At 34.0% G+C, this 16,995-nt stretch overlaps 1 protein-coding gene across 1 annotated transcript in view; it reads left to right on the top strand.

Moving 5' to 3' along the window:
- DACH1 (dachshund family transcription factor 1) overlaps positions 1-16,995 on the top strand; it is a 336,491-nt gene that overhangs the window by 161,592 nt on the left and 157,904 nt on the right. Inside the window, exon 6 of the mRNA XM_010003510.1 lies at positions 2,912-3,027. Within this exon, the coding sequence (XP_010001812.1) occupies positions 2,912-3,027 (116 nt within the window). The remainder of the gene's footprint in view (positions 1-2,911; positions 3,028-16,995) is intronic.

Here is a 16,995-nt window from a genome sequence, read left to right as displayed (position 1 = left end):
TATCTGGCTTTTTGGAATTTGGCACTTCAGCTTGCTTATTTTAGTTCTAAAAAATTCAATCTGTATCATCTTCAAAATTAAAATGGGTCAGCGTTGAGTAGTTTACCAACTGAGATAATTAGCGTTACCTTAAGAAGTCGAACATATTCAGAAGAACTGGTGACATTCTTAGAATTATTTTATTCAGATAAAAGACAAAATCTTAGAATATCTTTTGTATCTTTATAAAAACTTTGATATCAAATCTAAATTTGAGTATTATTGACAGTTTTTAAATGTTTGGTATCTCAGTGACATCAACTAGAAAAGTAATGTACATTGCTCTGGCATTTCAATATGTCTTTTGCATAACAGATCAGCTCTTAGCTATTAAAATTATATTTTATTTTCATACTGAAGACAAATTCACTGATTTTGATTCATTTAGAGATGTACTTGTTTTAATTGTGTATTGCATAGTCTGCTGTGTCTCTAAATCAGACCCTCCAGACTCATAAGGAGCAAACATTTCTTAGATAAAGGCTTTTTCATAGTGAAGTGGAGTGAGTTCTTTGTCACTTAAAAATTATATCAAGATTTAAGAGATTTAGGTCTCAGAATTTTTATTTAAATATTGCTAGTGGGATTGGAATTGGGAGTTTAGGACTTCACAAGAGTACTTATTTGGTAAAGTTTGGATTATTGGGTTACTGTGTTGGTTTACTGAGCTCATTTATGCTTTTGAGTGTTTGAAATTTTCTACAGAGTAGCTCTATCAACTTGATTGTAGAAGGTGACCAAATTAAGAGTTTGGCCTTGGATATTTCAATATCACTCACTTGTAACCTTCAGTTACAGATTTGGTCCATTGGTAAGCTCTTAGGCTCCAAAGAGGGGTGGTTTTATTCATCAAAGTCAAAGACTTAACACTTTGCCGTGGCTGTATTTGTAGTGAGCATCAGTGTCTTTGTAGGAGTGAACCTGTTGTTTTTTCAGTCTTGGAAGTTATTGGTAGGTTGTGTATTATGCCATGCATCCTGCTTGTGTTTTTTATGCTCTTGTCAGACCCTTCCATACTCACATCACAGCAGTCATTTGAAAAGAGTGCATCATCATAGGTATTTAAATTAAGCCATTAAAGTTTCCTTACATAGTGGCATTTTTTTGGTGGGTGAATATATTAGAAACACTTCATTTAAATCAGATCATTTTTGTCTATAATGTTTTTATAGGTTTTATGTGTATTCATGGTATGTTTATTTTTATTGTAAATCACAAAGGAAATTTCAAAGATAAATGGAAGACACTTAATTTGGTTCTGTGAGCTGGAATAAGATAATATTCTTTTTCTACATATGATGAACATATGATGATTCTGTTTGCATTAAAAAAAAAATAATCTCAAACAAATCAAAGAAATTATCAAGCTTATAATTTTTATAATGACCTCAGCTCAGGACATTAAGTTAGGAATTAATGATCAGTTAAGGTTAATGACACAATGCCTTGAGTCATTAAACTCATAGAAAAGGCCCTGTAGTTGGATTGGTTTTGGTTTATTAAAGGTAGGTTGTAGAAGTTGAAAAAAAAAAAAAAAAAGGTACTTCCAAACACAAGGGGAATGAATCTGAATGGAAAATAGAGGCATTTTTTAATCTGCCTCCTTCTGTAGTCCCACCATAGCTAAAAATGACCTCATTCTTGCGAAGATTTTTTTTAGTGTGAGGAACTAAGTAGAAAAGCTTTCCATAGCTAGCTTTCTTTTCTTTTTTTTGTTCTGAAACAAATGAAGAACCTGAAATACCTGGCAAAGCAAAGGTTAATACCCTGGTGTTAGAACTGCATGTATCCTTTTCTGTGAAGTCATTCCTCCATGTCCCCTAAACAAGTAGTTGCAGAGTATTGCAGTAGCATAGTGCTATGAGCTGTACAGAAGGATACAGGCCTTTGGATATGCATTGTATATTACAAGTACATATGGGCATGTAAGTGGGTACTAAGTATTTTCATTGTAATCCGCATCTAATTTGTATGCTACTTAGACAGTCCAGGAGATGGAAAGTTGTGTATGTGAGCATTTAACAGACAGGGAGTTCTTAAACCTGAAGGCCTTTATTTTTTCATACTGGACAGATGTAAGCAGCAGTGATGGCACTTGCTCAACAATATCGTACAAAAAATTCTGAGTCCTTTCTGACGTAAAGTAGTATATTTAAAGTAAGGTGCCTTAGTGAGATTTTCACTTGAAATAGAATAAGGGTTAAATGATAACTTGACTTATCTTTTAAATGACAAAAAATAAAGAAATTGCAAGACCTTTTCACACATTAGATATGTATTGTCATTTATCATCTAGATATCAGGCTAGCAGTGCGAAGTAATAAAACATATCATCGAAAAATGTGCTATAGGTCTGAATCACTCTTTCATTCCACCTCCCAGCTAACTGTAGTATTAAATCAAACAAGCAGAACATTTCCTTAGGCAGCCATTGCCTTTTAATTTCCTGAAGAACCTTAAAATATCATTCATTACAAGTACTACACATATTTGGTTTTTAAAAGTCTCATAAATCAATAGCAGGCTGACTGTAATAATTATTACAAGTTAGTGCATAATTTTCGTGCTGAAGGCTGCATGCAGAACTTTAGCATATGCAAACGAGGCAATTCAAACTGTGTATAGATATTAATATGAAGAAGCAGGTAACGAGGTGCAGGCTATGAATTATGCATCAAGAGCGGCTGATCTTCAATGAGGAAAATGAATTCAGCATGTAATCTAATTAGTGATGGAAGTCTATTACATCTAACTGCAAAAGCAACCGTCCTTGAAACAAATTTATTTACAGTCCATGTTACCACTTGAAACAACTTTGAAATGATGTGTAAGACAACAGCTTAATTGTAAAAATTTTTTTTCTTTGTTTCAGTTCTAGACCTGGAAGGCCTCCTAAGAGGACTCAGAGTGTCACATCCCCAGAGAATTCTCATATCATGCCACATTCTGTCCCAGGCCTAATGTCTCCTGGAATCATCCCGCCAACAGGTAGGAGCACTAGAAACATCTTCACATGGACAATCTTTTGAATTCATGGCTTATATACACTTGTTAATAAACTGAGACTCTAGGAAGCCAGCATCCAGGTATCACAACAGAGTTCCTGTAATGTGACATTATTGATACACAAATGTATGGTGTGTAATAGAAATTGTGGCAGCTCAGTACTTTAAATACAAATAACTGCGCAAATAATAATCCTTTATAATGTTTTCCCTCTGTTCTTTTTTTTTTTTTATAAACAAAAACCTTTTCAAAGCATGAATTACCTATCATTAGACAATAATCTCCTTATTCATTTTTAATAGATCAGATATAATCTGATTTTTTGCTGCTTTGCTTGATTAGATAATGTCATCATGAATATAGTTGCCTGAAGAAACCAAGTTAGTTAAAATAACTCCGTGCTGCACACACGTCTTTCTTAATTTTTCATCCTGAAATTCTATTTTAATACATCTCCTGAGGCCTTATACTAATGTAAAGTCCTGTAACAATATGTTTCTCAAACTACTATTTTCTTTTAAAATTTATTATAGTGTCTTGCTTTTAGACATAGTTAAATTAAGAAAGGCTGTGGTCCAGGAAGGAGATGAACAGAGCCACCTGAAAATGGAAATTCCCAACAGTTGAGCTGTTAGTGGTGGTGCCACATTCTCTCTCTTCATGTTACAGATGAGTTGAATTCTCACCCTTGCTTCAGCAAAGCTCACCTGAACTTCCACTTCTTCCATATTTGGTTGCACTGCTCAACGTCTAGTACTGATTTTCTTCAAGGCAGGGGGGAGATAATAAACTAGATGGATCCAAATAGAGAGGAAGGTTGCTGGGTCTTGGAGACTGGATAGATAGGTAGACATTTGAGTATGAGCCCGTGATCACATGCCTGTTGAAGTAAGAACATGATCCTTGGCAGGGTTTTGGTCATAGCTGACTAACATTCTAAAAAAAAATGCACAGTTCAGGAAATACCACATGCCAGAAACTGTTGGCAGTTTGGATACAAGTGTCTTGTCTGGAGGAGGGAGGAAAGTGAAGAGAGTTTAGCTCTGTGGACAAAAGTGGAGCCGTGTCTCTTTGCCTTAGGGCTTCAGAGCTACTTTACATAGTGAGATAGACACATAGCCAGAAATGTTTAATTAGGAATTTACAGCTTTTCAAAAGGCTAAAGATTAAGAGGAGTGACAAAATGAAGAGAAGTCAGACAACTAAGGTTGGTTAAGAGGGAGTTTTATAAAGTAAGCAGAGGGAAGGAAGGATGAAACTGAGTGCAGGTAAACGTGAGGGTGTTGGGGAAATAGGACTCTCAGTGGTTGTAAGGGCAGGTGTGACCAGCAGAAAAAATTAATTGGGATTAAATATTAGATTCAAAAGGGGCTACAGGATAAAACTTAGTAAATGAAATAAGAGTTGGCTGCGAATGCAGCATAAAAATAATAGAAAGGGTCTTTTGGGAAAGAATTTAAGCTTTTATAGGGCAGAAGCATTTGTTTTTATGAGAGAGAGATCAAAAACTGCAGAAGGAAAGGAAAATTATTTGAGGGAAGTAAGGCAGGAAAATATCAAAGAAAAAAATGTGTGTGAAAAGTAGAAAGGAGATGACATGAAAGAAGTCAGAGACAAATAAGCAAGCTGAAAAGAGAGAGACAGGAAAAAAACCTTTGTAAACAGTATCGTTTGGGGTTTTGTGTTACAGTTAATATATAAGAGCAGATTGCCTCTTGATATAATATCTTCTGGGTTGGGAATTTTTGCCTTTTTTTTTGTTGTTGTTCTAAGAAAGCAGCTTAAAACCATAGCTCATGCCTAAAGTATCCAATTCCTCTCTAGTCCTTTAAAGCTTGTCATAACAAGTTAATGATAAAAATACAAGGTACTAAAAGCAAAGATACAATTTCTTAGAATATCAGCCCACAAAACCAGATGTAGACCTTTTTAAAATGATGATTAAAAAAAAAAAAAAAAGAAAGAAGAAAATAATTAAACATTAAAGTAAATAGGCATATGTAAGATCATAATTCATTGAATCCTTTTAGGATGGTAGTACTTTGTGAGTCTTACAAAGCGGAAAGGTTTAAATGAAATCACTGTTAAGTTTGAAATGGTTTCACATTACATAGCTTACTACAACAGAAGGGGTGAATGTGATTTTTTCCCCTTGTGGTGGTGCTGAGTCTGACATAGCACAAAAAAAGCAAACACTGACACTTGCAGTGTATTCTGGTGTATAATGTTCAATGGAGTATGACTCAACAAAGGTATGAAACATCATGACAGCCATCTCAGTATTTTATAGACAGGCAAGTGTAAAAATAGCCTTACGATCTGATTTTGAGAGTGCAAATCAATGAATATTTGTATCTACATTGTGAATGAATACCAAAACCACTGTAAAAACCCTACAAAGAAAGGACTGCCATATCTTCAATAGATGACATGATGCAACTGTTAACGTGCTACCATGTTAGAGAATTCTTTCTGCTTGTGAACATTTTCCTTCATATTTTTACTGTATGCTCACAGAACCACAGAATAAGTGGGGCTGGCAGGCACTGCTGGAGGTCATCTAGTCTAACCCCCTCTGGTCAAAGTAGGGTGTCACAGAGCATGTTGTTCAGGGTTGTGTCCAGTTTTGGGTTGAGTATCTTAAAGGATGGAGACTCCATTTCTTTTTGCAACCTGTTCTACTCTCAGAATATTTTTTTCTTACTTTTCCTGTATTTCAATTTGTGTTCATTGGGCAACACTGAGAAGAGTCTGGCTCCATCTTCTTTACTTCCTACACTCCCATCAATTATTCATATACATCGATAAGATCCCCCCTGAGCCTTTTGCAGGTTGACCAGTCCAAGCACCTTCAGCTTCTCTTCATATGTCAGGTGCTCCAATCCCTTGATCATCTTTGTGGCCGTAAGATGATTCCTTGCTTGAGAAGTATATGAAGTTTGGATTTCCTGTTAGGATTTCTAAGAAGAAAAAAATCAAAGTACCAGATTGATAAGTGCTTCCCCATCTCATTCTTTCTCTCTCTCTCTCTCTTTTTTTTTTTTTTTTTTTTTGTAACAAATTCTTCTTTTTAAGCCTTCTGATTGATTTAATAATCTGAGTATAATAGCTTAAGTTTCCTTCCTGCCTACAAAAGAGTATAAATGATCACACAAACAATTCAGTGCTATTTAGTCCTTTTTAAGTAACGGAGATCTGCAATTATTAGGTCTATCTAGGATACACAACACTGATTTAACACATGATTTTTACTTGAAAACTTTCCTTTTTCTGAAACCTGCATAATACAAAAAAAAAATACATTTAAAGGTGGATATTGTGGTTTCTGAAGGGGCTGGTTCTGCATCCTTTATATGTGCAAATAATATTGGCACAAAAATGTATGCTGAGACTTGTCGTGAAATGTCATGATTATATATTTTTCTAGGAAGCTGAGTTGAGGATTCCTTGAACATGTATTGTATCCAATGTGAAAGCATTCACTGAGAACTTTGCAGCATCATATAGAATATATTCATTTTAGAGGAGTATTTAGGGGCTAAGGTGAGATTTAGGGACTATATTGAGAAGGAAAATAAAAGGGAAAAAATAATAATATTATACGTTTTGTTTAGGAAATATAAATTGAAGAAGTGAGTATGACCTCTTGGGTGATATTCTGTCCATTTTTATCACAAGATTCCTAACTGTTGCCCACAAGTGCTGATCTTTTCTTTAGAAAAGACTAGTCAGCTGACAAAAGACAGTCTTATGTTTATTAAAATAAAAGTAGGACCTCTGAAGATGTAACAAAATGAGAAATGTTTAATAACAGGAAACAAAATGCTTCTTTAATTGCCTGGAGAATTAAGATCTCTGCATATGTTATGAATAAGGTAACCAGAGAAAGAAAAGAAATTTTGTGTATATTCAGACAGGTGTACTGACTTTCCAAACTTACCCGAGTAACGCCTTGAAGCCCTTCCAAAACTAGATGGCTCATCCTAGTTAATTGTGATCCACATATCTCTGTGTACTGCAGATCTTTTCTTGGCTTCAGAAGTTGTCTAAAGTTGAAATGAAAGATAATGGTAGTTTACCAGAAAAACAGTGCTGTAATTCCTGAGTAGAATATATGCTATATATTGTGGTCTGTATTTTTATGTCTGTAGTTGCTATATAACATATAAAAAGATATTTCCAATATTTCTCATACAACCTTTGGAAAACAATTGTTTTACCTTTTTTTTTTTTTTTTTTTTTAAATTATTCTTAAGTATTTCATGTTTTGAAACTGTTTTGTAAAGCTCCTGACTCAATTATGCAGCAGCTTGACCTCCTGAGTCTGTAATATACTTCTGGAAAGCATTGTTAGAGGACATGATAAGATTATTGCTTTGTGTATCTAGATATAAGTATATATATATATATATGCATGTAGATAGGCTATACATATACATACACACATACATATACATATATCTGCACACATATAGATAAATCTCTTAATTTAAAAAATAATTTCAAAGCACTTTACATGTTTAATTTATTACATTAATTTTCATAGAAACATACAATGGCTAGGGCTGGAAGAGACCTTAAAGATCATGTAGTTCCAACCCCCCTGCATGGGCAGGGACACCTTCCACTACACTAGGTTGCTCAAAGCCCCATCCAGCCTGGCCTTGAATGCTTCCAGGGATGGGGCAGGCACAGTGTCCCTGGGCAACTTGTTCCAGTGTCTCACCACCCTCACACTAAAGAAATTTTCTCCTAATGTCTAACCTAAATCTCCCCACTTCAAGTTTTAAGTCATTGCCCTTTGTCCTATCACTACATGCCCTTGTAAACAGAAACAGTTCCTCCCCAGCTTTCTTGTAGGCCCCCTTCAGGTACTGGAAAGCTGCTGTGAGGTCTCCCTGGAACCTTCCACATCTGATAACCAGACTCTTCTTTTCCAGTGTAAAGATATTAAGCTTCCTCTGAAATGTTTCATGTGTACAAATTATAACTACTTTCCTGTATTAAACTTCTGTTCTGTTTTCTTAAGTGATAATCTGAAGATTTAATTTCTAATCTCAGCCTTATTTTCTCTGTTACTGTGTGCCTGAATCAAAAAGAGTGCATTCTAGTTTTCATCCTGTACAAAAATCTCTGAGCCACGAAGCGTTCTTATGGGGAGTTAGAGTAAGGAGAGAGTTGAAATGTTTTGTACAGGTTATTTCAGCTTGGAGGACAAATGGAGTTCACAGATGCAGCTGTTAATAAAGTGTGGCAATGTCTCTGCTAATGTAGAAGATGGCATTATTTGATCTTTAAAGAAAGATTAATCACATAATTGAATAATTTCATTTTCTCTGGCTCACAATTATTAATATTGTATTAGGCAGAATGGAAAGAATAGTTAAAATGTAATTATAATTGTTATTTTATCTATATCATACTGGATGTTAACAAGAAAGAAAATCTGTAGTTGCAAGTATTTCCTTCTGGTAATTTCAGTCCTGTAAGGGCTTATGAATGTATGTAACATATCTAATTGGGTAAAGTTATTTGCAGAGGCTAGAAATGTAAAGTTTTAGTTACATGCTCAGTAATTTTGAGAACCAAATCTGTTGTTCTGTGATTTACTTTAGGTAGTGCACACATTTTGTGATCCTGTGTTTGTTAAAAAGATATACAATAAGATTGAGTGGCTATTGCTTGGTTCTTTTAAAATGCGTATCGTCTTAGCACAGTGTTTGGATTATTATTATTTTTATTAATGTTTAATCATTTTTAATGTTAGCATTGCTTTTGATTGGTGTTACAGGATGATACGTTGTTTATGTGTTGGGGCAGAATGAACTTATTGTAAAAATAAGCAACAAAAACTTGGTTTCAGAATGATAAGCCACAATCTAATTAAAAAAACTGAATCAGATTACAGAAACCTTGTTTGCACTTCATTAAGGAGTAGTCAGTGTAGTCAATGTGAAAGCTTCTATCATGTTCACTACTTGATGAATCAGTGGAAAGATACACTGACTTTACTCTGTAAATATATTATTTCACAGTTTAAAAAATAATAAGTAAGATGTAATTCAGGCCACCTGTCCTCTTCTGAAAGCACTGCCATAAGTTTGCTATGTTATCATCCTGTTGAATGCCTACTTCCACTTTATCAAAAGAGGCTTTGTCATGGAAAATCAGGTCTGGAAGCTCACCAAGGTTTAAGTTCCAGTGAGTCCCTTACCTTTGCTAGTTAATAATTAAATTGATTTTCCGTGTAGTCACAAATTTTATAAAAATCCCCAAATCAAATAATTATTTCGGTAACTCTTAGGGTAAGAAAGCAAAACACAGTGAGAACATGAGTGCTTAGCTGTATTGTCTTGGGCATGTGCAGATCCATTATTTTCTGATTTTTGATATTTTACTCCTCAACCTGCATTTTAAGTGTGTTAAAATCAAATTTATTTTGGTACTTGAGCAGAAAACACTGCCAAATAAGGATTTTTTTGGGGGTTCCAGTAATTAAAGGATCAGACTCCTGTGAACATTCATTGACTTCAGTAGGTCTTTATAAGAAAATAGAATGTGACTACAGGGTTAATAATAGGCAAATGTATTGAAGATCTCCAAGCAGGCAGAGTATAAAGCTATATCTGAATCTATAGGCATTTAACCACATCAGCTTCTGCCAACTATTTTCTTTTTAGCCATTTCTGAGCATCAGAAGACTTTGAATATCTTTGCCTACAAGCAAAACATGTAGACATAGCTTCTTAGGTCATAAAACTGTTAAAACTGAGAATTAGTTGCAGAAATAGAACCTTTTATATTAAGAAGTTTTAATCAAGAAGAACTTGTACATTTTGTAGTATTCTACGATGCAATAATATATGTATTAAAAACCTGCAGGATACTGTTGGAAGACTGTGTAAGTCAAAGGGTCAGACCTCATGCAGGTTCTTCACCCACTGCCTGTTGAGAGGAATCCAGGGACTGAAATGTTTTTAGAAATGTTTCCAGCTTTTTTCATTTAAAGGGAACAAGTTGGTTCACTTGAAGAGAGACTCTGGGATTGAATACTTAGGCAGTGAGGCTAGTCAAGTACCTCAACACTCTCAATGTACTTGAGAAAGAGTGAAGTTATTTTACATCATAGCTATAAACTAGTGAATTCTCTCTTCCTCTTTCATCTTATAACTGCTCATCTGTTATTAGGTTGTGATGTGCACAGACTTATTTCCTCTCGGTGGAAAATCTGAGATGAGAAAATGTTGTTTCTTCCTGGATCACATAATGTGTAATGGTACTGATTTGTGAATTTCTCCATAGGAGTGATCTTTCTGTACTAGTTATGTGGGATCCCAGTTGAAGGGTCATATCCTGTGAAGAGGAACTATTAGAATATAATAGTAAAGTCTCTAAAGATATGTTAGTCTTCAAAGACATATGGCTTTGCTAAGTCAGAGTAGATTTAGCATGATAAAAAAACTCCAACCAAAACCCATGTCTCTGCCTTTAGAAATGACCTTCACCCAAATTCCAGTGTCGGGTTTTTCTTCAAATAATAAAATTATATTAAAGATAGAAATTCTTAATTTTTCAAAAGAAGGTGTTCTATCATCAGTGTTTCCTATGAAACAAATAACTTGCAAAATAAAACACCAAACTCCTGATAAAAAAGAAATCCATTAAAATCTTACTCTTAAAGATATGTGGCAGAGTTGTCAATGACTAAATTTGGATAATGGGAAGTGTTTACTAGTGATTAGTATAGCTTTCTAAATTCCAGTATACTATTATTTGTAATTAAAAAAAAATAAAAAATTGAAAAGATACATATTGCAGAGTACACTAATTGTTTCATAAAACTAAACTATTCAAAATGGAAGCTTACCAATTGTGGTAAATTAATCTTGGTAGCTTAGATTTCAGGCAGAATCTTTGAATAAAAAGAAAAATAAATGAGATAATGATGCTCCAATGTTTGCAGTTTTTTCGTATAGTAAACCTGATATTTTTTCAACCAAACTCTTGCTTTTTAATGAGAATGTTTAGCTAAAATCATTTGATACCAAATACTTTCCTTTCTAATTAGTTCAAGACTAACCTTTTATAGAGCAAATAATGTGCTGACATTTTGAACATCAAATACGGGTTGTTGTTTTATTAAACACTGCCACTAGAAATGAGCATGAGCTGCTGGATTTGGAATATTTGAGTCTTACAAACATGATAGTCTCTTATCTGAATAATTTTGATTGCTATAGCAGTCTAGTGAGATGGTACTTCTTAGAGTGAGCATAGCAAGATCTGGTACAAAACTCAGTATCATCACATTGCTAACTGTGGTTCTACATCATCATGATGGCATGAAGTTCTTGGATGCTGCCAAAATGCCTATCTCCTCTCCTACAGAATTAGACTACCTATGTCCTTTTGTGACATGATCAATGAGAGATGAAAGATTTTTTTTCCTATTCATTTTGTATTTCATCTGCTATCAGTGGTACGTGCTGCATTCAATAAAAGACTACTTTGAATTTATTTCAAAGTTATGGTCGATGATTTCATTATCATATATTTGTGGATTCTCTGAAGTACAGGAAGAAACTGCAGCTTAATCTATTTAAGTAAGGAGGTTGTTTTGGGCTTTGGGTTGTTTTTTTTGTTGTGGGTTTTTTGTTTGTTTGTTTTTTGTTTTTTTTTTTGTTTTGGCTTGGTTTTGGTGGGTCCTTGTCAAGTATAATTTTTTTACATGATTGTCTCTAGGTTTAGAACAATGTGTGCTGTGGAGTTTTCCATATCTCATTCAAGGACTTAAATATGAAGGGAACATCCAGAAAATATGCCAGGTAGTACAGGTATTTTTGATACATGATATAAGATGTAGGTGAACTTCTGAATTTACTCGAGCAAATAATCTTCAAGAAAAGTATGCAAGCAAGCATATTGTATATGGGCAGCTTTAGAAGACTACAACTCAAGCAAAAAAAGAAATAATTTGAGTAATATATTAATTGTTTTTTTAATATTTGTTTTAAATTACCTGGTTTTGATAACAGCTTGGAAGGGTTACACATTGAATGTTCATGTAGGTAACCTTTTGGGAATTGAGCTTGTTGAACATAAAATGGACTTTTTCTGTTTTTCAAGGACAACCAGTCACTGTGAGTTGTCCTTATGATAGAAATAGGAGAGGGAAGATAGAGACTTCTTTATGAGTTGGTGTAACCAACTTATTTCATTTAGTAGAGGTTCATGTGTTTGCAGTTGTCTATTAAGTCATAACTATTAAGAGCTTACAAAGCTACATTGTTACAGTATTTGAATAATTGCTTTCAGGGGTTGTCCTCTTTCAACAGTGCATGCATAGGTGAGGCTCTATTTTGTCTTTCTGAAATGTTTTCAGTTATGAAGTAACTCTTCAATAATTTCCTTTCAATCCAGTCTTAATTGCAATGAGGTACTATGTTCAAGCTCTCAGCAAAGAATAAACTGCTAGTGCTGCTAGGTCTAGAGATGTGACTACTATGGACATTTAGGAAAAAAAAACGTAGATTGAGGAGAATATTACTGCTATTACATTGCTTTGAGGAGGTCATCAATTAATGATGTATTAGTTCCTGCCTAGGAAAATAGTAACATGCTGGGAATGAGTAAGCTGTAGAGAGGAAAACTTCACCTACTCAAGACAAAATCAGTAATGTTATCGAGTCATTTTAACTCATTGAAGTCCATAGGAGTAGCAGATAGTGTACTGACAAGTTTTACTGAAAAGTAAGGTTTTGTCAACATTACCTTTTCATTAGGTGGTGGCTGAGATTTAGATCGACATGGGGGAAGCAGAACAAGTTGCAGGGAGTGTTTTAAAAGGGCAGATGCATCTGCTAAATTTCCTTTTCTCTATATTCATTATGCCATCTGATATCACATCCATATGGCTTGAAAACTCCACTAGTCCTTATTGAGAAGAAAGTTAATAGAGTAGCATTGCTTTCTGCAGACTGTACTTTTTTAGAAGAATGGTTCTTGGACTTATTGTGGAAATGCAGAATTCAAAACACAAGCTGGTGTCAGCTGCATATTCCAATAATCTCTTTATCATTACGTCAGGTTACTGGAGCTGCTTTGCTAGGAGCCATGAAAATCAAGAGTAGGCTCTTAACTAAGCAATATCACTACCAAAAAGAATGATTTTTTTTAATGTTTTCTCTTCACAGTAAACTAATTCCTTAATTCACATGCTATGATGCATCAATCCAATACACAGAGACCTAGCTATAATTACTGTAGTAGAATACTGACTCTGTAATGTTATTGAAGCTTGAACTTCAGATTATGAGTGAAGCTGCTCAGCACAGTGCAAGCAATCATAGGTTTTCCCTGTACCCTTTCTTCATAAATATGTGTGAATATAGGAAAGACTATGTTACTTGGGCAATTTAGTAACTGGGTAACTTACTGCATCACAACAGTACATTCTTTTTGTAAGTACCAGACTACCTACAATAAGAAAAAAACCCCTTCAAATCCAGCATCTCATCAGTATTCAGTGCAAATACTTGAGAAAGGAAAGGTGATTTCTTGTGAATCAGTAAATTTGTTTTGAAAAGTATCTCAGAAGATTCTAGTAGATTAATATTTCATTCAAGTGGAAGGAAACAGAGATTCCTGTGTACTCAGTCACTGTGTGACAAAACAATTTTTAAAGTAATCTTTTTTCTTTACTGAAAGCTCAAATTATATTCAGCCTTTGAAGTCTCCAGTACGCAGACATTGAACACACTGAGGGCAACATACTCCTAGAGGTGAATGGCAAAAAATACAGCACTCTTGCCTCTACATTATATAAAAAGGGAGCTTCTAGTTTATGGAATGTGGAATTGATGAAATAGGATTTAGCTTTTTTTAAGTTTTATTTAAAAAGTTTTATTTAAATATATTAATAAAATAAGTTTATATAAAATGTAAATCATAGAATCATAGAATCCTAGGGGTTGGAAGGGACCTCAAAAGATCATCTAGTCCAACCCTCAATGAGTTAGAATTCTCTTTAGATTGATTTCTTTTATCACCAGGGCTGAAATTTTATAGTCTTTTATGAGGAGGTGACATGTATGTAGAACTACAATAAGTATTGTCGTAAGAGATTAGTCTCAAGTTAAATGAAAAAAATCTGGAATATTTAAATCCCAGGAAGGCCTAAGCAAGAGGTGCTGCTATTGAGGCTACTATTTCTGTAAATAGTATGACTTTTAGGGCTGCATCTGTACCAATAAATAAATAAATCAGAGCTGTTTTGTGTTTTTTTTCTTATCACATTCTTTTCCAACACTAAACAAAAATAATAAAGAAAATAATCTGTATCTTTCCCAAGGAAGAGTTCCTGGCCCATTCTGTACTGTCCATAGCCAATTACAGAACATGTTTTGTAGCTTTACTACAAAATTACTACTTGGATGAATATTTCACTCATTGATTTTTTACTGTTTTTTGTTTAAATAGAGGGAAAGTTTGCATGGAAGTTTTATCTTTTATTCAACCAAGTGCCAAAAATGTACAAGCTTTTGGAAAACAAGCACTTGTGTCTGCTGGATGAAGTTAATCACTGCTAAGATACAAAAGCATCTGAAAGCAATTAAAAATGCTTATATGGAAAAGCAACTTTATTTCTCCACCTTCTGCTTGAAAGCTGGATATCATTTGTCTAGTAAGTGCTAAAGATGGCTTTTTAAATGAAAAATCTTTTGGGTTACTCTTTTTTTTTTTTTTTTAATTCTTTAATTGCTTTCATCTTTACTTGAGGAAAAAGGTTTTATCTTTTGAATGTCTTTTTGATCTGCATTTATCTTTCCTCTTGTTCCGGAGGCCTCAGGTTAACTTCCTGATGCTGAAGAAGTAAAAAAAATACATGCATTTTTTAATATATAGAGTACTCTCAGCCTATGCAGAAAAAGAAGCACTTGGTCCAAACATAGGATAATTACCACAGACACATACGCTCAGAAAATCAAAGAGCTGTTAGCTGATTTTGCACTTGGAAACAAACCTTTTAATATTTGTAATGGAAAATTTAAGGTAATCATGAAACAGCAGTTATGCCAACATGCCCTGTAACTGCTACTGAGTCTTTAAGTTATGGATAATGATTCACTTTGATTTCCTTTCTTACAGAATTCTGTCTGAATAATTTTCTAAAGAAAAATATTTACTTTAAGTTTACTTCATAATTATTATTTGCTGTTTTTATAGTGTCAGTAAATTTTTTATTATTACTGTTATTACAGTGTTTTATTACATGATTTGGTGGTGTTTTGGTTTTAGTCTTACTTAGTGTTACTAATTTATTTAGACTCTCCACTTACATTACCAGGAATTTGTTGATATCAGGCAAAGAATTAAGTTTGGTATGGAGATGCTGTATAACCTCAAAATATTTTGAGTTTGGAGTTACATGCTCTGAGCAAATATTTAGTCTTACTTTGTCTGAGCAAATATTTTACAATTTCGTACAGGTGGTCTGTGGTGTCACCTTTGTGTTTTCTTATTTTCAGCTAGTTCTTCCTCTCCCCTGAAAAATTATAGAAGGACTAGTATGTGTAATTCTTCATCCATGGTAATTTGACACATTTTCCTTAATGAGCACTGGAAATTTCACTGGTTCCAGATTAGATTTAGCTTTGACATGAATTCTGAACTGTGTAAACTCTGCTGTATGAACTCATAGAACTGTGGTAGGAGTGAATTTTCTAATTGATCATCTTCCTTTTCTCCACTCCTTTGTCAAATCTACCTTGTCTTTATTTAATATTCCAGTTTATTTTATCTTTAATAGTGGAAAGAAATACTTTTGTAAAAGGCAACAATAAGTCAAGAACAACACTAAATCCTAACAAGATTTTCCCTGGGATGTTTTCTTTTACTATTAATTTTAAATCTTTAATCCCATAGTCCTCTTTAGCTGACCAGGCAAGAGTTTCACAGAACTTCCTGAAACCAGTAGAATGGTAGTTTAAAAGTTAAAAAGAGTGCCAGGATTTTGTATTAGAAATAATTATATACTTTTTCAGAGCTTTTATTTATTTTTCAGACTGTATTTTTTATTAAGTCATCAAGTAAGTTAATAGACTCGGGAAGTAGCCCGATATAAAGTAGGACATAGGCAAAACAGAAGGATATTTAATGTAGCCTTTATGTAACTTGTGATCGAGTTGAGTGAAAGTTATTGCCAATGGATTTAACTTAATTTCTATCACACATCTTAAACTGTTTTAATTTAGTGTAGCCACAGAAAATGTATTTGGTCTGCCCTTGGAAAGTCCTTTATTCTTTTTGTAAAAATTTTCTGGTGTTTTAACCTCTGAGATAGCACTGTCTTTTGGAGTTGTATTTGAATCTGCTTCATTGCTTCTTCTAGACTTGTTCATATTTTTATTGTATTTGTTCACTTAACACAGGTCCATCCCTGGCCTGCTCCCAGTGGAAGGCTCCTGATTTCATCCTTACTCACTAAATGTTTTGTTTTGTATGGTTAGTTGAAATGATTATTTCTATCAGAGTTTACAATATAGTTGATTCACTTTTTATTTGTTGCTTTGGTGTGGCTTTTGCTACCCTGACTTTATGCCTATATTCAAGAGTCACTTTACATGCTAAGCTGGCTTCTAGAACTCAAGATCTTTTTCAGATATATGAATTATTTTTGAGCTAGATTATATCCTAATCAGCATTTTTCTGGGGGGGGAGGGTGTTGATGGTGTGTGGTATAATGCCTTCTGATTTATTTGGATAGTTTGGATTAGGCTACTAAATTTTGTCCAGTTCTCTGTCACTGTGTAGACCTCTTCCATCTTTCAAAACTAAGTGATTTTGAGATTACTTCTACATTGCAGTTTTTTCATTAGATGTAGTTTCACAAAGCATAATTAAAGCAAAGAGGCCCTGTTTAATTTGACTTGGTTTTGCTTTTAAGACTTT

This window comes from Chaetura pelagica, unplaced genomic scaffold, assembly GCF_000747805.2.
Source record: "Chaetura pelagica isolate M959 unplaced genomic scaffold, ChaPel_1.0 scaffold106, whole genome shotgun sequence".
Taxonomy (NCBI): domain Eukaryota; kingdom Metazoa; phylum Chordata; class Aves; order Apodiformes; family Apodidae; genus Chaetura; species Chaetura pelagica.
The sequence above is the reverse complement of the archived record's forward strand: the minus strand, read 5'-3'. Positions and strand labels throughout refer to the sequence as shown.